The 20,524-nt window shown below is 46.6% G+C and overlaps 1 protein-coding gene across 1 annotated transcript in view; it reads left to right on the forward strand.

Moving 5' to 3' along the window:
- Nucleotides 1-20,524, forward strand: part of PLXDC2 (plexin domain containing 2) — a 316,666-nt gene that overhangs the window by 270,710 nt on the left and 25,432 nt on the right. Inside the window, exons 10-12 of the mRNA XM_054390077.1 lie at nt 10,243-10,303; nt 15,141-15,291; nt 16,654-16,692. Coding sequence (XP_054246052.1) covers nt 10,243-10,303; nt 15,141-15,291; nt 16,654-16,692 — 251 coding nt within the window. The remainder of the gene's footprint in view (nt 1-10,242; nt 10,304-15,140; nt 15,292-16,653; nt 16,693-20,524) is intronic.

Raw genomic sequence — 20,524 nt, forward strand, 5'->3', positions numbered from 1 at the left:
TTCAAAGGAAATTAGAAGTTCACAAAGTTATTTGTTTCCTAAATTAGTACTCTGCTTGCACAGCATTTTTTTGTCTACCAGTGAGTCAAATTCTGAAGTCAACATGCAGCAAGAACAACCTTGCAAAACAGATTTACAGATGAGTTGGGGCTCAGTGGGGTCTTCATTAATTGCACATAGGAATATTTGTTGTGCTGTCTGGTGGGAAGCAGGTGGTTTATGAATGCTGTAGGGTAGTGCAGAGAGTGGAAGAGTTCAAAAGATCACAGATCACAGGATGCTAGGGGCTGGAAGGGACTTCTGGAGATCTTCCATTCCAACACCCCTGCCAGAGCAGGACCAGAGAATCCAGCACAGGTCACACAGGAACACATCCAGACAGGGCTGCAAAGGCTCCAGAGAAGGAGACTCCACAACCTCTCTGGGCAGCCTGTTCCAGTGCTCTGTGACCTTGCAGTCAAAAAGTTCTTCCTCCTGTTGAGGTGGAACCTCCTGTGCTGTAGTTTGTATCCATTGCCCCTTGTCCTATCCCAGGGTGCAACTGAGCAGAGGCTGTCCCTGTTCCTTCCTTCCTAAATCCCAGTCCTCAGCTATTGATAGACATTGATCAGATCCCCTCTCAGTTTTCTCCTCTCCAGACTGCACACCCCCAGGGCTCTCAGCCTCTCCTCCCCAGGCAGTGCTCCAGTCCCTTCAGCATCCTTGGAGCCCTCCCGTGGACTCTCTCCAGCAGATCCCTGTCCCTCCTGAACTGGGGAGCTCAGAACTGGATGCAATATTCCAGGTGAGGTCTCAGCAGGGCAGAGTAGAGGGGGAGGATCTACTGGACACACTCCTCTGAATGCTCCCCAGGATCCCATTGGCCTTCTTGGCCACCAGGGCACATTGCTGTCCCATGCAGAACTTGTTGTCCCCCAGCACTCCCAGGTCCTTCTCCACAGAGCTGCTCTCCAGCAGATCCCCTCCCAACCTGTCCTGCTGCAGTTTATTCTTCCTGCCCAGGTGCAGGACTCTGCACTTCTCCTTGTTGAGTTAATAGATTTGAATGGAAGGGGAACTAAAGATGTAATGGTGCACAAAAATAGCCTTGATATTTAGGAAGAATACTGAGGAAACTTTGCTTATTTGCCTGAAATTGGGAACATCCCCTCCAGGGAAATGTGTCAGAGTTCCTACAGTTGAGGTGACTGTGAAGGATGATAAAACATAGAAAGAATAAATAGAGCAATGATGAGAGCTTGACCAGTTTGCCTTAGCAGTTCTTAATCTCAGATTTTAGGAAGAGATGTTTGGATTTCAGATTTGTCTCTATAAAAACCCCTGGCAGCATGACATGATAGTGTGTACAGCAGTATGTAAGATGTAGAACATTATTCTAAGGAAAAGAGACTTTTCTTAAATGGATGTAGGAGGCTGTCAGGCAAGTCTGATTGCAGTGAGGCTCAGGTTATATTGAGGAGCACAACCAGAAATATCTTCCAGGATTTGAAGGGGGCTACAAGAAAGCTGGAGAGGGACTTTGTAGGGTGTCAGGGAGTGATAGGACTGGGGGGAATGGAGCAAAAGTAGAAGTGGGGAGATTCAGATTGGATGTTAGGAAGAAGTTCTTCCCCATGAGGGTGGTGAGAGACTGGCACAGGTTGCCCAGGGAGGTGGTGGAAGCCTCATCCCTGGTGGTTTTTGCAAGCCAGGCTGGATGTGGCTCTGAGAAACCTGCTGGAGTGTGAGGTGTCCCTGCCCATGGCAGGGGGGTTAGAAGTGGATGATCCTTGAGGTCCAGCCTTGATGATTCTGTGAAATGCTAACCATTGATGTTAACACTTCTGGAAAGCAGTAAAGACTATTGTAATAATTGTAGTCATTTCTATATTAGCAAAATAAACATGCCCAGAAATATTTCTTGGCACTGAGGACTGCTGGCACAGAGTAACCTATGGCTGAACAAGCAAACTCTCTCAGCCTTGAAAAGAAGGAGGTTGCACAGAAACTGCCAGCATGGAATAATCCCTGGAACAGTCCAACCCAAGCACCATGCCTGGTAACTGTTCTGGACAGTGCTCCTAGACATGGACTGAAATCACATCAGGGAACTATTTAATGGTGCAGACAATAATTTTCCAATGCCCAGAAAGCTTCCCAGGGCTCTATTTCATTTGCAGATAATTCTATGTCAAAAAATATTTGCCATGGGAAGATGAACTAGAGCTGTACAAGTGACTGCTCTGACTGCTGAACTGGCTACTGAGCACATCTGTCTGCATTTTGTCTCAATGAAACTGGAAAAGGAAAGAAAAAGAAATTCTGACACTGTGCAGAAACTCCAGTCTCCTGGAGTCTTCTCTTCTCCAGGCTGAACAGCCCCAGCTCTTGCAGCCTTTCCCCAGCAGGGGATATCTAGAACTCCAACTTCTATGCCAACCATAAATGATATGAACGCAGTTCTGTAATCCTAATTGAATTCCTAATCATAAAAGGTGAGATAGTGCTTGAGAGCAGTCTGGAGGAGAAGGGCTTGGGGGTGTCAGCTGGTGACAAACTCCCCAGGAGCCAGCAGTGGTCCCTGGCAGCCAGCAGGCAGCTGTGTGCTGAGCTGCATCCAGAGCAGGGAGAGCAGCAGCACAGGGAGGGGATTCTGCCCCTCTGCTCTGCTCTGCTCACACCCCACCTGCAGCACTGCCTCCAGTTCTGGGGCCCCCAGCACAGGAAGGACCTGGAGCTGCTGGAGAGGGTCCAGAGGAGGACATGAAGATGATCAGAGGGCTGGAGAACATCCCCTGTGGGGACAGGCTGAGAGAGTTGGGGCTGTTCAGCCTGGAGAAGGGAAGGCTCTGGTGAGACCTTAGGGCAGCCTTCTGATACCTGAAGGGGGATACAGGAGAGCTGGGAAGGAGAACTTTTGAAAGAGCTTGCAGTGATAGACAAGGGGCAATGGCTTTGAGCTGGAACAGGGCAGAATTAGACTGGGAATTAGGAAGAAATTCTTTCCAGTGAGGGTGGTGAGACACTGGAACAGGTTTCCCAGGGAGATTGTGGATGGTCCCTTCCTGGAAGTGTTCAAGGCCAGGCTGGGTGAGACCTTGGGCAACCTGGGCTGGTGGGAGGTGTCCCTGCCCATGGTGGGGGAGTTGGAATTAGATGATCTTTTAAGGTCCCTCTCAACCCAAACAATTTTATGAACCTATGAATATAAATGAGTCACCAAGGCCTGAGTGATGAACCAGTTGAAGAACCAGAAGTTACTAGGATGTAAAAACTTGCAAGAGAGGTTTCTACAGAGAAGAGCAAAGAGCTGTGCTGCCTACAGATTTATCTAGTGCTTTATCACTATCTTAGTGCACCTGTGAAATTAAACATGAAAATTAAACATGGGGTTTGTGATCTTCCTGCCAAATCAATCAGCCAAAGTCAATATTCTCAAAGGCATAAAGGACAGATGGATGTCTACTTTCCCTCCTCTCAGTGGGATTTCAGTGTTTAACTCTGCTCTGCATCTTTGCTAACTTCTTCCTGCGTTTATAATAAAGCACCTTTGGAATGTGATATATTTAACAGCCTTATATGAGACAGAATGGGCATGAAGGGCTCCTAAGAGCCTGAGCAGGGCTGCTGCTTGCATTGATGTGATATCTGTGTCTTGCCCAAGCTGTGCTGCAAATTGGGAGACCACAGAAACCTGCAGAGTGGCTAATGAACAGAGTTTCTAACCTCCAGAGGACACAGCAACTTCTCTGGCAAGGGAGCCAGCAGCTGGTCAAACCTCACCTTCAAATCACTGAAGATATCATAGAATCATGGAATGGACCTTTAACATCATGCAGTCCAACCATTCTTGAACTCTACCAAGTCTGGGGCTAAACCATGGCCCTCAGCACCACATCTCTGCCTCTTTGAAACACCTCCAGGCATGGGGAATCAAGAATCATAGAATGTTTTGGGTTGGAAGGGACCTCCAAAGCTCATCCAGTCCAACCCCTCTGCACTCAGCAGGGACATCCCCAACTAGATCAGGTTGCCCAGAGCCCTGTCCAGCCTCACCTTGAAGATCTCCAGGGATGGAGCCTCAACCACCTCCCTGGGCAACCTGTTCCAGTGTTCCACCACCCTCATGGTGCAGAACTTGTTCCTCACATCCAATCTCAATCTGCTCTGCTCTAGTTTGAAGCCATTGCCCCTGGTCCTGTCCCTGCAGGCCTTTGCAAACAGTCTCTCTGCAGCCTTCTTGTAGCCCCCTTCAGCTACTGGAAGACTGGGTCCTAGAGGAAGGCTGCAGAGGGACTTTTCATGAGGGTGTCTAGAGACAGGACAAGAGGGAATGGTTTGAAGCTGAGGAAGAATAGGTTTAGACTGGAAGTTCTTCAGTACAAGGGTGGTGAGACTCTGGAATAGGTTGCCCAGGGAAGTTGTTGCCCCCTCCCTGGAGGTGTTCAAGGCCAGGTTGAATGAGGCCTTGAGCAGCTGATTCCAATTGAGAGGTGCCCCTGCCCATGGCAGCGAGGTTGAAGTAGATGATCTCTGAGGTCCCTTCCAACCTAATCCATTCTGTGATATTTCTGGGAGTAGTGTGGTCAGCACAGGAGCTGTGAATTAGTATATGCTCAGCTGTACTTAACTATAGGTCACAAAATCACAGAATGTTAGAGGGGACCTCAAAAGGTCATCCAGTCCAACCCCCTTGCCAGAGCAGGACCACAGCAACACATCCAGGCAGGTTTGGCATGGGACAGAATTCTGCATTGCCTCCACTGAATTCTTTCACCTCTCTTATGCTCTTCTTTCTTTCTGTGGGAATTGGAAAAGGAAATATTTTCTCCAAAAGTGACCTTCCTATGTTTCATTTTAAAAACAAGAAGCAGAGCAGTGGGTGTGTGAGGCTAACAGGGGTTGGCAGGCTAAAGCATTACAAAGCCATTTCCAAACTACAGCTGCCCACTCACTTTTATTTATTTAGCCAGAAGGAAATGAAATGTTTTGGGAAAAAAAAAAAAAGATTAATTGTAAGAGCATCCACCCTAAAACCAGAGAGATCATTTGGAATCCTCAGTGGCAGAAAGCAGCTCAGACAGTCATGTAGAGGTGAGGAAAGGGTTTAATTGTGCTAGTCAGGATCATAAACAAGAGTGTGGAGTGCCCCCAGTAGTGCTTCAGAGCTCTTTGCCTTGAACCCTGAGCAATTTCCTGCGTGCAAAAGAGGCAGCAGTGCCACCAGAGAGCAATTCTCTGCTAACCTCTGCTGCTGTCAGCTCTTTACATCCACTTGGTGCAGGCAGAAATGCACAGTCAAAGGCAGTGGGGAAAGTCATCTGCTATCAGAGAGTGATTTTGGTGTGGCTCCTTCCCAGGGAACATGCTTGGCTCTGGTTAGTTTCTGCTGATTCTGTTGGAAATTCTGATACCATAATCTCATCAGTTCGTCCCTAGGACCCTCCTCTTACATTTGCTTTTTCCTTCTAGTTATTCAGAGCATCCTTTTTCATCCTTTATCTGCTTTTCAGCATGCTTCCTTTGTTGTTGTAATTGATATTAAGAGCACAGAAAATATCCTCCTATTCTTCTTTAATCAGAACTCTCACTTTAACTGGGTTTTATTCCTTTCTTTCTAGCTGAATCAAAAACAAAGCTTATTTCTTCCAGCCTGCATTTATTCTCAGGCTCTTCCAACAGCAAGCATTGCTTGTGGGAGTCCTCATTTCCTGCTGCCTGTTGACATGTTGTGTCAGAGTCACAAATATGGAGTCTTACTCATGTTCAATCCCTTTTACTGTAAAGTTACAGGGGGTTTTGAAGCATCTCTTCACTTCTCTTTACATGATACTGCAGGAGTGTGTGGTGGGTTGAAAAATTCCCCCCAGTGTTAAATTGCCAGCCCAGCCCAGCCCAGTTGGAAGCAAATGAAGCTGTGTTTACATGTATTGTAGTGCTGTGTGTTTTAAATCCTTGTATGAAGCAAATCAGCTGTTCTGGCCTTATTAGAGTGGGAACAAATCCTCTTCTAAGTGATTAAATTGAAGTACAGTTTAGTTAAGCAGTGTGTTGAAGCACAGGGTATATATATACAACACATCTTGTGCTTGGATTCAGATATATGATAGTGTGGATAGAAACCATTAGGCTGGAGAAGAGCAGACTGAGGGAGGATCTCATCAATGCTGATCAATATCCAAAGGGCAAGGTCAGGAGGATGGAGCCAGGCTTTGTCCCTTTCCTTCCTGATAATTTTCCATTATCTCTTTAGTTTCACAGGTTGAACCTTGATGGATTTGCTGTACACAGGGTGTCTGATTTCTTCCTATTCTTATTATTAATCCTCGTTGTACTCTCTTAGAAGAGAAGCATCAAAGCATTTCAGCTCATGCACTGAATGGGCACTTCTTGGCATTGAAGGACTCTCTGCCTAGTTATAGAATCATTTCAGTTGGAAAAGGCCTCTAAGATCAGTGAGTCCAACCATTCTCTAACTCTGCCAAGGCTGGGGCTAAACCATGCCCCTCAGCACCACATCTCTGCTTCTTTGAAACACCTCCAGGGATGGGCATTCAATCAAGTCCTGGGGACCCTTTTCCAGTGTTTGAGAACCCCTTCTGTGAAGAAGTTTCTTCTACTGTTCAACCTGGGTAGATATCAAATCTGTTAATGGTAGGATGAGGAGAGGTTTATTCTCTAGCTTGGTGCTGCTAAGTGAGCAGAAAGGAGGCCATCACAGCATCCCAGAATTACTTCAGTTGGAAAAGACCTTTAAGATCACTCAGTCCAACCATTCTCTAGCAAATCTGGGGCTAAGCCATGTCCCTCAGCACCACATTTCTGCCTCTTTGAAACACCTCCAGGCATGGGGATTCAGCTACCTCCCCAGGAAGCCTATTCCATATAGAGGTAAATAGCATCTGATAGATCTGATGACCTCTCCATCTCCTTTCTGTGTACACACAGTTCACTGGAAGGGTTCTGACCTCTTTCTTGTTAGCCATACTCAGCTGCATTACTTGTACCAAACCATCACTGCTATACAGGCAGAGATTTTCATTCTCCTTTTGCTCCCTGAATCACTGCTCCCGAGTTCCACACCAATCCTGGAATGCCTTACATTTCCTGACTGTCCCTCTTCTCATTTACTAGAACATCTTTGTTATTGCTGTGCTAGGAGCTGATTTTGGCCATTATTTGCAGATGAAGCTGTTAGAAAGTGGTCATGTTGACAGATGGCATCAGTGGCACAGCTAATAAAATCTGCTCCAGTGTTTTAATGGCAACAGGGAATTATCACCATGCTGTGAGAGGAAGGGCTTAAAAATGCAGTCAGCAGAGAGGGTGGTGCCCTGAGATGACAGCTCCCAGAATTCTGGCTCAACAATGCAGCAATGATAGTATCTGCTACAGCTGACATCCCATTGACACATGCCTCAAAGGAAATTCACAGGCTTTGCTTGGAGCCTATCTAGCTCCTGATAAAGCTGCTGGCTGATAATATTGTTTGGCCTCACAACTGCATCAATAGAACATGTTAAATAAACACTGTCCAGGCTTTGATGTATTTTTCTTTAAGGCAGGGTCAGCTGAAAGAGTGTCTCAGATGTTTGAAAGAGTCATTCCAAGACCTTGCATTCAGTTTATGGAGGTTTGTTAATTCCTTAGGGGAAATGAACCTGAGCAATGTGACTTGCCACAATATTGCAGTAGTGGATCACAGATCACAGGATGTTAGGAGTTGGAAGGGACCTCTGAAGATCTTCCAGTCCAACCCCCCTGCCAGAGCAGGACCATAGAATCCAGCACAGGTCACACAGGAACACATCCAGACAGGGCTGGAAAGGCTCCAGAGAAGGAGACTCCACAACCTCTCTGGGCAGCCTGTTCCAGTGCTCTGTGACCCTCACAGTGAAGAAGTTCCTCCTCATGTTGAGATGGAACCTCCTGTGCTGCAGTTTGTATCCATTGCCCCTTGTCGTATACCAGGGCACAACTGAGCAGAACCTGTCCCCTCCCTCTTGACCCCCAGCCCTCAGATATTTATAGACATTTATTAAATCCTTTCTCAGTCTTCTCTCCACACTAAACAGCCCCAGAGCTCTCAGCCTCTCCTCCCCAGGCAGTGCTCCACTCCCTTCAGCATCCTTGGAGCCCTCCCTTGGACTCTCTCCAGCAGATCCCTGTCCTTCTTGAACTGGGGAGCCCAAAACTGGATGCAATATTCCAGGTGAGGTCTCAGCAGGGCAGAGTAGAGGGGGAGGAGAACATCCCTGGATCTGCTGGACACACTCCTCTTAATGCTCCCCAGAAGAGTCTTAGAGCTCTAAATGAGTGCACCCAGGAGGAGTTTGTATTCATTAATCTTTGCTCTGAATAATGATATGGAGAAGTTTGTTATCCCAAATGTGTTGTTAATGTTGTTTGCATTCTCTTGTGACATTCTCTTCTATTATAAAAATGATTCCATGGCTCCAAATGCACCTTGGTTAAAGTAGGGTAGCACTTGGCCTGTCTTGGTGTCTGTCAGTTCATGGAGAGCACCAAACAACTCCATAACTAGAGCTAATCATAACAGTGACCTTGTTTGCTTGGCCAGTCTTAACTAAAGACCATGAGAAGGGTATCTGCTGTGCAGTCAGGTAAGTTCTGACCATGAGTGCCAGATGACATCATCCTCTCTCATAACAAAACACTACAGGAAATTAATGCAGAAACCAAACCACAAAACCAAAGCAAAGCAAAAAACAAAAACAAAACAAAAAACAAAACAAACAACAAAAAAAAACCACAAAGCAAAACCAACCAACCAAACCAAACCAGACCAGACTAAAACAAAACAACCAAACCAGACCAGACCAAAACAAACCAAACCAGCCAAAACAAACCAGACCAAACCAAAACAAACCAACTAAACCAAATGAGACCAAAATGAAACAAAACCAAACCAAAACAAAGCAACCAAAGCAAACCAGACCACACCAAAACAAAACAACCAAACCAGACCAGACCAAAACAAACCAAACCAACCAAAATAAACCAGACCAAAACCAACCAAACCAAACCAGACCAAAATGAAACAAACCAACCAAACCAAACCAGACCAGACTAAAACAAAACAACCAGACCAGACCAAAACAAACCAAACCAACCAAAACAAACCAGACCAAACCAAAACAAACCAACTAAACCAAATGAGACCAAAGTGAAACAAAACAAAGCAAAACAAACCAACCAAACCAAAACAAAACAAAGCAACCAAACCAGACCAGACCAGACCAAAACAAAAGAAAACAACCAGACCAGACCAAAACCAACCAAACCAAACCAGACGAAACCGAAACAAACCAACCAAACCAAACCAGACCAAAATGAAACAAAACAAAGCAAAGCAAAGCAAAATTAAACAAGTCAGAAGCAAACCAAAAACCCTGACTGGAAAGAATCCCTTTCCAGTCAGACACCATGGGTGAGTTATTTGCTGGCCATTTTAATACTGCTTTCTGTTTGTAATGCTGCTTGTGGTCTAGGAAACCCTAAATTGCTGTCTGAACACTGATAAGACTGGTGAGATTGGGATTGCCAGGAGAATCATTATCTTCAACTGTGACAGGCTGCTTTAAGATGTCTTTGCTACCTATTGCAAATGAGAAAGGACAATTGCAAGCAGGTTTTTAAAGCTAAGAAATATGCCTGGGACTGCAGTTTTCTGCAGCAGGGGAGGAGGCAGAAGCAGCTGCGTGGTATTCTCTTGTTGTCATGAAGGCTATTCAGACAAGCTGCTGTCTAAATCTGGGAGCACTGATCACATCAGTAGGTGTATCTTGATGTCTCAGATCACCTTGTCTGATAAAAGCAATGTCTAGTTCACTGTGTCCTTTGTGGGATTACATTTTCCTGGCTAAGAAGCCTGGGCAGAAATAATTAAAGTAATTTCCATCCATATGGGTGACATAAAACTTCAAAATCCTGTGATTCAGTGCACTCTTAATTATTCAGTAGAAGGGACACATTCCTATCTAGAAACTATCAATAACCAGGAAAACTGAAATGCAAACTCATCGATTGATTGATTGATTAAATGATTGATTAAATGATGGGTTCATATTGCAGGCGACAGCCTCTTGAATAAGAGTAATGCCACATGAATCGTATGGATTTTAAACTAAATCACATAATTTACTTATTCTCTCTGTCATCCTCTTTCTCTCCCTTCCTCTCTTGCTCTTGTTTTCTTTCTCTTTCCATCTGGACAACTTCCCTGTATTCCATCTCATGAAGATGCTCCAGTGGATTTGACCGACACCGGCAAGACTGGGTAGACAGTGGCTGCCCTGAAGAGGTATGTGATTAGTTTACAGCCTTAGCCCATCAGAGGCCATTTCTACACTTATGATGCTGTTGTGATTAAATTCTTTGGATTATGAAGCATGCTTTCAAGGCCAAAGACATGCTGTATTTACCTTTATCACTCAGTGGAAATGCTGTAAGGCATAATAAATAGGCTGAGCGATTTCACTCCCCAGTTGAGGGATAAAAATGGACACAAAGTAAAAAAAAATATGAAAGGAATCTCTGAGATAATGCTTTAAATTAAAAAAATCGTAGAATAGGATCATAGAGTGGTCCAGGGACCTCCAAAGGTCATCTAGTCTGACCTCCCCACAGTCAGACCATAACCCCAGAGTGCCATGGCCACAGGTTTCTTGAACACCTCCAGGGATGGTGACTCCACCACTCGCCTGGGCAGCCTGTTCCAGTGCCTCACCACTCTTTCAAGAAATTTTTCCTAATATCCAATATTTTCAAGAAATTTTTCCTAATGTCAAACCTAACCCCCCCTGCCACAACTTCAGCACATTTCCTCTCATCTATCACCAGTTACTTGGGAGAAGAGACCAACACCAGCCTCGCTCCAACCTCCTTTCAGGTAGGAGTGAAGGATCTGTGATTAGCACACAGAGGTTGATTTTAGAAGCATTCCTTCCAGAGGATTCTCATAGTAATGTGTTCTTCCTTGTAATACACTTTTTGAACTAGATTTTAATTAGATTGTAGCAATGAAAATAACTGGGTTTGAAGAGAGCCACCAGGATGATCAGGGGACTTGAGCATCTCCCCTGTGAAGAGAGGCTGAGAGCCCTGGGGCTGTTTCGTCTGGAGAAGAGAAGGCTGAGAGGAGATCTGATCAATGTCTGTAATATCTGAAGGGTGGGGGTCAGGTGGGGGGGGGCAAGCTCTTCTCAGTGGTGCACAGTAATAAGACAAGGAACAATGGATACAAACTTGAACATAGAAGATTTCACCTCAACATGAGGAGAAACTTCTTTAGTGTGAAGGTGACAGAGCACTGGAGCAGGCTGCCCGGAGATCAAGATCAAGATCAAGAATCAAGAAGGTTGGAAGAGACCTCAAGGATCATCGAGTCCAACCTGTCACCCTACACCTCATGACTATCTAAACCATGGCACCAAGTGCCACGTCCAATCCCCTCTTGAACACCTCCAGGGATGGTGACTCCACCACCAACCTGGGCAGCCCATTCCAATGGCCAACCACTCTCTCTGTGAAGAACTTTCTCCTCACCTCCAGCCTAAACCTCCCCAGCACAGCTTGAGACTGTGTCCTCTTGTTCTGCTGCTGGTTGCCTGGGAGAAGAGACCAACCCCCTCCTGGCTACAACCTCCCTTCAGGTAGTTGTAGACAGCAATGAGGTCACCCCTGAGCCTCCTCTTCTCCAGGCTAAACACCCCCAGCTCCCTCAGCCTCTCCTCACAGGGCTTGTGCTCAAGGCCTCTCCCCAGCCTCGTTGCCCTTCTCTGGACATGCTCCAGCAATTCAACATCTTTCCTAAACTGAGGGGCCCAGAACTGGACACAGTACTCAAGGTGTGGCCTAACCAGTGCTGTGTACAGGGGTACAATGACCTCCCTGCTCCTGCTGGCCACACTATGCCTGATGCAGGCCAGGATGCCATTGGCTCTCTTGGCCACCTGGGCACACTGCTGGCTCCTGTTCAGCTGCTGTCACCCAGTACCCCCAGGTCCCTTTCCACCTGGCTGCTCTCCAGCCACTCTGACCCCAGCCTGTAGCTCTGCATGGGGTTGTTGTGGCCAAAGTGCAGCACCTGGCACTTGGACTTGTTGAATGCCATCCTGTTGGACTCTGCCCATCTGTCCAGCCTGGCAAGGTCCCTCTGCAGAGCCCTTCTACCTTCTAACAGATCAACACCTGCTCCCAGCTTGGTGTCATCTGCAAATTTACTGATGATGGACTCAATCCCCTCATCCAGATCATCAATAAAGAGATTGAACAGGATGGGGCCCAGCACTGATCCCTGGGGCACACCACTAGTGACAGGCTGCCAGCTGGATGTGGCACCATTCACCACCACTCTCTGGGCTCTGCCCTCCAGCCAGTTCCTAACCCAGCACAGTGCTGCTGTCCAAGCCACAGGCTGACAGCTTGGCCAGGAGTTTGCTGTGGGGGACAGTGTCAAAGGCCTTGCTGAAGTCCAGGTAGACTACATCCACAGCCTTTCCCACGTCCACCAGGCGGGTCACCTGATCATAGAAGGAGATCGGGTTGGTGAGGCAAGATGTTGTGGAGTCTCTTTCTCTGGACACATTCACAACCCACCTGGATGCATTCCTGTGCAGACTACCCTGGATGATCCTGCTTTGGCAAGGGGGATTGGACTGGGTGATCTCTGGAGGTCCCTTCCAACATCAACATTCTGTGATTTTGTGAAGCTAAAACATGAAGAAATTTAAAGTATCATTATCCTGCAAGTAGTGACAACCTTTTTTTTTAATCTAATATTTGTTTCTGGTGAAACAAAAGGACAATAAAATACCTACTTACATTAAAAGAAGGACAAAGCCCACTGGGTTTTGCCAGCCAGATCTCCATACACTGAACAGGCTTCATGGGATTCCACTTCTCATTAAAATGAATGGGGACAGCAGGAGCTACAGGCAATTCCCAGCTTTGCTGCTAGTTAATTGGATGTGTTTTCCTGCAGTACTGTGTGATCCATAAAAGAAAATGCTCATTACACCTGGAGAATTTTAAAAGTGGCCAGAAATTAAAGAAAATTTAAAAGAAAATGGGGAAAAAAAAAGAAAAAAAAAAAACACCTCAGATTTGTATTGGGATGTTTGTGTCCATGAGAACAGAGGTTAAATTATTCTGTGGTGGTTAATATAATTTATTGTCTGCTAGTTATTTATATTGCTCTTGTATTTCACCTGTTAAGTTTTGTAATGTTTATGTTTTATATAGTGATTGTTATATAGGCATCTATAACCTGTCATGTGTTTATGTTTTATATAGTGGTTGTTATATAGGCATATATAATCTGTCATGTGTGTAAAACACACATACAATGCCTGAGGTTTTAATATTATGACACTCAAAGGGCAGGCAATGAGTGCATTGCTCTACAGTATGGTCTATATATTCTATAGACTTAACACATGCCCACAATTTACACTTCTCTGCATATTCTTCTGTAATAACCTCATGTAAAGCCCAATTAACTGCCTCACTGTACATTACTCACTACAAAGAAGGCAAAGACCATTCTGGGCTGTATCAGAAGGGCTGTGGTGAGTAGGTCAAGAGAGGTTCTCTTCCCTCTCTACTCTGTCCTGCTGAGGCCACATCTGGAGTATTGTGTCCAGTTCTGGGCCCCTCAGGTCAAGAAGGACCTCAGGGAACTGCTTGAGAGAGTCTAGCACAGAGCCACCAAGATGCTGCAGGCAGTGGAACATCTCCCTGTGAGGCCAGGCTGAGGGAGCTGAGGGCTCTGTAGCTTGGAGAGGAGGAGCCTGAGGGTGACCTCATTGCTGGTGATAAAGATGTGCAGGGGGAGTGCCCAGAGGCTGGAGCCAGGCTCTGCTGGGTGATGCCCAATGCCACAAGGGGCAGTGGTGGAAGCTGAGGCTGTGAGGCTGACAGAGTTCTGGAACAGGCTGCCCAGGGGGTTGTGGAGTCTCCCTCTCTGGAGATATTCAAGACCTGCCTGGATGTGCTCCTGTGTGATCTGCTCTAGGTGCTCCTACTCTGGCAGGGGGGTTGGACTGGATGAACTTCTGAGGTCCCTTCCAACCCCTAACATTCTGTGAGTCTGTGATGAAGAGCTGCAATTTAATTCCCCTGTACCTTCATTACCATGGGTTATGACACCTGGGCCAGTGGCAGCAAGCACTCGCCTGAGGAGAGTGGAATTCAGGAGGATAATCTCAGATGTTCAAAGCTAATTAGGGGTAAATGAGAAGCTTTGACATTCAGGGATGACTTTGAGGTCTTGTCATTAACAAGTGAGGGTTGTAAGTTTTGCAGCTAAATGGAAAAATCTCTGTTGCTGAATGCTGCATAGAGCAAAAGGGAAAAGAAAGAAAAAGAAAATACTTGAAAAATTCCATGATTTAGGATTTCCACTTTCCTTCTTTTTATCCTGACAGCTTGTTCAGGCTTAATTTTATAGTGACACAGTATCATAGTATATTAGAGGTGGGTAGGGCCCTCCAGAGATCAAGCCAAGCCCCCTGCCAGAGCAGGATCACTTAGGGTAGTTTGCACAGGAATGCATCCATGTAGGTTTTGAATGTGTCCAGAGAAGGAGACTCCACAACCTCTCTGGGCAGCCTGCTCCAGGGCTCTGTCTCCTCATGTTGAGGTGAAATCTTACATGTTCCAGCTTGTACCTGTTGTTCCTTGTCTTATTATTGTGCACCACTGAAAAGAGCCTGGTCCCTTCCACTTGCCCCCCACCTCTCAGCTATTGATAGACATTGATCAGATCCCCTCTCAGCCTTCTCTTCTCCAGACTAAACAGCCCCCAGGGCTCTCAGTCTCTCTTCACAGGGGAGATGCTCAAGTCCCCTGAGCATCCTTGTGGCTCTCTGTTGGATTCTCTCCAGCAGGTCTCTGTCCCTCTTGAACTGGGGAGCCCCAAACTGGACACAGTATTGCAGGTTGGTCTCAGTGGGGCAGAGCAGAGGGGGAACAGAACCTCCCTATCCCCACTGGCCACACTTTTCTTGCTGCACCCTAGGATGCCATTGGCTGTCTTGGCCACAAGGGCACATTGCTGTCCCATTGTTGCCATCATTCAGTGCCATCTCTGCTGAGGATTAATTTTCTGTTCTTTTATTTTTGTTGTTTCCCACCAGTCAAAATACAAGATTTGTGAGAATGCAGACACAACTGAAACACCTCCACACTCCACCACCACCTTTCTGCCAACCACCACAAAGTTCAGAGTATTAACCACCACCAGAGGATCCAGCACTTCCCACCTGCCAACCAGCCTGCCCACAGAAGGTGAGGTGTACACACTGCATTATTCTGCAGTGTAAATGTGTCATTTGGAAGTCTAAAAGACATTTATTTCCTTTGAAGTACTTGTTTGTGTTGACCTTTTCTCTTTGGGGCAATGGAAAGAATGGGGAATTGTAATCAAGGCAACATCTGCTCACTGCTTTTAAATTGCACCAGCAAGGTGCAAAGAGGGGAGGATGGGGCAGTGCTGGGGAAACACAGACAAGCCAGGCAGGTTTCTGGAGAACTTATGGTTCCAATGAGGTTTTTGGGATCCTTTAACTTTCAGATCATAGTCTAAAACCTCTTGAGATCATAAAAGGAGATAGCCCTGCCCAAGTTAGTGAAGAGACTCCCATCACAGACTTCAGGAATTGGCAATGCCTTTAGGTATTCTGTTTAGCCAGGTGACAACTAGAGATAACCCAAATTGAAAACCTCTTTGAAATTTGCCTCTTTACTTCTTCCCAGTCATTGGCACTATTCTCTTCATGTAGTGCTGGGAAATAGTTTCTCTAGGCTTCAGAACTGACTTAACTGGGCAAGTGATGATGTGTGCTCATCCTTAAGGGTTCCACTAGCTGCTTAAAGCTCACCTTTCTGTGGCTGAGACCTCCTGCTTCTGGACAACATTCAGCTGGGTAGAAAAGCTAACTCAGATTAATCAGATGGCAGCTATAAAATGGACTGGGGGAGGTTTCTCTTGGAATTGTGTGATCACACAAGAGATGGGACCAGGTGCAGGCAGATTGTTGAAGTGGCCTGTGACAGGAAAGGCTCAGCTGAAGGTTTTTCAAGGTGGGAATCTACTGATAAGACAAGCTGGGCTTGTCTGCAGCAAGATAAGTTTAGAAACTGCTGGTGCAGGATTTGCCCTGCATTAGCAGCATCACTCCCTGGCATTTTGGTCATTGAAGCTCACAACAAGGTGAGGAATGTGAAAGAAAAAAAGTGTATTTAAGACTGATAGACCCTTTTATGATTCTTAGGAGAGGAAATAAGTCATTGCTTTATTTTAATGCTTTATGCTGGTTCATATAGTCCTTAATGGGATAGGATGCTCAAGCTGGGTATGAATATGGAACATAAATTAAGTCAGGCTCTAGAATCCTTGTTTACCAGTATGTGGAATCTTCCTTTACACTCTCATAAATGTTTTTGGTTTGGTTTATTTTTTTTTTCTCAGTAGTAAGGAGGTAAAGCATTGCTGAGTGTAAGAACCCCACACTCCTAATTCCCACTGAGCTGAGTACCAAATGGTGTTCTAATTGAGGAATTTCTTGGGCATTAGGAAAGCCTTCCTAACATGCCTGGTAACCTAGAGCAATGCATTTTCCTGCAACTAACTCTGAGTTTGCTTTCTAGATGACACCAAGATAGCTCTGCACCTGAAAGATAATGGAGGTAAGAGATGATTTGTTTTCTTTTGGTTTTGTTTTTTTTTTTTTTTGGGGGGGGGGGGTGGTGGTGTCTGTAAATAATGTCAGTTGTTTGCCAAATTATACCCCACTGAACTCCACCAATCAAAATCAGATTGGCCAGAGAGCTTTTAGCAGACTCTCACAGGGCTTCAGCCTTCCACATCTGGGTGGAAGGGCAGCAGGGCAAATAAGCTCAGCAACTGCCCAGGAAATGAAACATTTGCTACTTTAGAAGTGGTTTAGAAAGCAGCAGATTTAATTAACTTCCACATGTGGATGTACAAAGTAATTTTTTTAACTGTATTGATATAATTATTAACTGTATTATAATCATCAGTAATATTTCACAGACTCACAGAATGTTAGGGGCTGGAAGGGACCTCCAAAGCTCATCCAGTCCAACCCCCCTGCCAGAGCAGGAGCACCTAGAGCAGATCACACAGGAACACATCCAGGCAGGTCTTGAATATCTCCAGGGAGGGAGACTCCACAACCCCCCCGGGCAGCCTGTTCCAGGGCTCTGTCACCCTCACAGGGAAAACATTCTTCCTCCTGTTTCCATGGAACTTCCTATGGCTCAGCTTCCCCCACTGCCCCTTGTGCTGGCATTGGGCATCACCCAGCAGAGCCTGGCTCCAGCCTCTGGGCACTCCCCCTGCACATCTTTATCACCAGCAATGAGGTCACCCTCAGGCTCCTCCTCTCCAAGCTACAGAGCCCTCAGCTCCCTCAGGCTCTGCTCATGAGGAAGATGTTCCACTGCCTTCATCATTTTTGTGGCTCTGTGCTGGACTCTTTCAAGCAGTTCCCTGAGGTCCTTCTTGACCTGAGGGGCCCAGAACTGGACACAATATTGCAGATGTGGCCTGAGCAGGGCAGAGTAGAGGGGGAGGAGAACCTCTCTTGACCTACTGACCACAGCCCTTCTAAAGCACCCCAGGCTGCCCTTGGCCTTCTTGCCCACCGGAGCACATTGCTGGCTCATGGTCAACCTCCCATCCACCAGGACCCCCAGGTCCTTTTCCCCTTCACTGCTCTCCAACAGGTCAGTCCCCAACCTATCCTAGTCCATGGGGTTGTTCTTTCCCAGGTGCCAGACTCTGCCCTTGTCCTTGTTGGATTTCATTCCATTTCTCCCTGCCCAGCTCTCAGCCTGTCTCAGTCTCACTGAATGGCAGCACAACTCTCCTGTGTCTGCCACTCCACCCAGTTTGGTGTCCTCAACAAACTTGCTGACAGTGCTGTATTAAGAGAGGATATGATGCTGGTTCTAAACAATAATACTGAGTTACAAATTCCTTGATAGTAGTGAATTATTCTGTGATATTTTGTGAACAAAAATGTCCATTTTCTCCCTGTCTGTACCAGCAGAGATCCTGTGTTTCTCCACTCCCATTCCCCATGTAAGTTAATAAGACCCTCTTGTTCTACTGATAAAGGGCTCTGTTAAATGAGGCTCTGCAGGGGACTGCTTTTATCATCATCTCTGAGGTTCAAGGACTGAGACCTGAGATTTTTTTCTTCTCCCTTTGAAGCTGATGAGAATTTTGCTATTAGGACAGAACTGGGTTATGAGATGTAGGCTGCTGACACAGAGAGGAGAAAGGAAAGATCTGGGTTGAACTCTGTGGGCTTCAGAATGGTTTCTCAAAAGCAGAGGATGGTTTACTGAGCAAATTGAAATACATTCTATTCCCACTGATGTAAAAGGGAATATTGTTGGCTCTGTTTGCCTTCCCTCCAGGCAGGGAGCACCGAGCTTCCATCAAGGTCAGGAGAACTGGCAGCCAAGTGCAGCAGTGGGCATGGGCAGGGCGTAGGTAGAGTCCAGCAGCTCAGGGGCTGCCTGAGGCTGGGGTCACTGGGTTCTGCTCCCTGAGTCTGCAGTGACAAGGCAGGCCTGGGGTCGAGGCAGGATGCTAGATCAGCAAGGAAGCACTGGGAGCAGGCTAGGCACAGAAGCTGGCAGCACAGCTCAGGCAAGGAGCAAAGGAAGCTGCTCCCCTCAGCAGCCCCAGAGAAGCTGAGGTGATGAACCAGCTCCATACAGGGAGTCACATCAGCAGCAAATGGAGACAGCTCCAGAGATAAGTAAACAACACAGCCCCAAGGTCAGTCAAAGCACACATGGCCTGTAGACAGGACTGAAGACAAGCTCCCCTCAGCACTGACCCAAGGTTCACAGAATGCCAGCTTGGAAGGGGACCCCCAAGGATCAGCTGCTCCAACCTTTCTACACAGTAGCAAAGTTGAAAGGAGCTGGCCCAGCACTTTGGAAAGCTGAGTCTTAAAGCTGTCCAGTGTAGGGGAATCCACCACTTCCCTTGGGAGATGATTCCAAGGTCTGACTGGTCTCATGGGGAAACATTTTCTTCTCGAGTCCAAGGGGAATCTCCCCAGCAGTAACTTGTCCACATCAGCCCTTGTCTCTTCCATGGACTCCTTGTCAAAAAGGAGTCTCCATCCTCCTGGCAGCCACTCTTTATGTCCTGGTCCATGGTGCTAAGGTCTCCCCTCAGCCTTCTCTTCTCCAGGCTGTACAACCCCAGCTCTCTCAGCCTCTCCTCACACTACAGGGCTGCCAGGCCTCTGAGCATTCTCCTGGCCCTTCTCTGGTCCATGGGACAAGATCAGAGCTGGGGCTCAATACAGGTTCACCTCCAACATAGTGCAGGTTTCCTCTTAAGGTTAAACAGAGTCCCCAATCCCATGGCAGAGGCCCCAGGTGTGGTGGGACAGGGCAGCTGAGGCATAGTGGTCTCTCCTGGCCCTCACAGAGAATTATTCACATTTTGAACAAACCTGATGTGCAGGTGGCACTCAGCATTTTGTCTGTTTTCTTGTCAATTGTTTTGCCAGTAACATTCAGCCATTATTTTCTCCTTCCCTCAAATCAGAGGCCTGTTCCCTCCACAGAAAGCAGCTGCCATCCATCCCCTCCCTTGCCATTCCCTCACAGGACAGTGAGTTACAAGCTGCAGTGGGCACTGAACTGGCCATTTGTTGGCAGAGCTGTTATTTGGCATGGCTTTGACACACAAGTGATCCCTTGGAATAAGGTCATCTAGGAACTCAGGGTGGTACTTCATGGGTATTTGGTCTTCAGCCATGTCCCTGAGCCTTTCTTTCTCTTAGTAGTCTTGAAAACAATTTGCTTTGTATTTTGTTCTTAAAGATCAATAGACAAATAAGCAGCTGTAATAATTCTCAGCATCTCCACCCCTCCCCAAATTCTGGAAAGAGAAGGGAAGTTTAGATTGGACATTAGAAGAAACTTCTTCCCTGAAAGGGCTCTCAATCACTGGCACAGGCTGCCCAGGGAGGTGGTGGAATCCCCATCCCTGTAGATGTTTAAAAGAGGCAGAGATGTGGTGCTGAGGGACATGGCTTAGCCCCAGCCTTGCTAAAGTCAGATACTGGTTGGACTCAATGATTTTAAAGGTCTTTTCCAACTGAAACTCTTCTCTGAGTCCATACAAGTCAACTCACCCCACCCTTCACTCACCCCTTTTGTGTCTGTTCGGTACCAGGCACACTCCCAGCTGAGCTGTGCCCACACTCTGCCCATGAGCCATTGCTCTGTGTCAGGTGGCTGGCCTCACACCAGATGCTTCATGATGAGCAGCTCATAAACAGCTCAAAACAGTATAAATAATTCAGAAAATGGCCTTTAGAAAACACATCCAAGTTTCTTTCCATTTGGGAATTGCAATGGGATTATTTTTTTTTTCACTTCTCTGTTCTTTGCCCAAGATCTGAAAAGGAAGAATCCCTTGGAAGCAAACAACATGTTGAAGACTGGAGCAAGTGAGGGG

The sequence above is a fragment of the Indicator indicator genome, chromosome 20 (genome assembly GCF_027791375.1).
Source record: "Indicator indicator isolate 239-I01 chromosome 20, UM_Iind_1.1, whole genome shotgun sequence".
Taxonomy (NCBI): Eukaryota; Metazoa; Chordata; class Aves; order Piciformes; family Indicatoridae; genus Indicator; species Indicator indicator.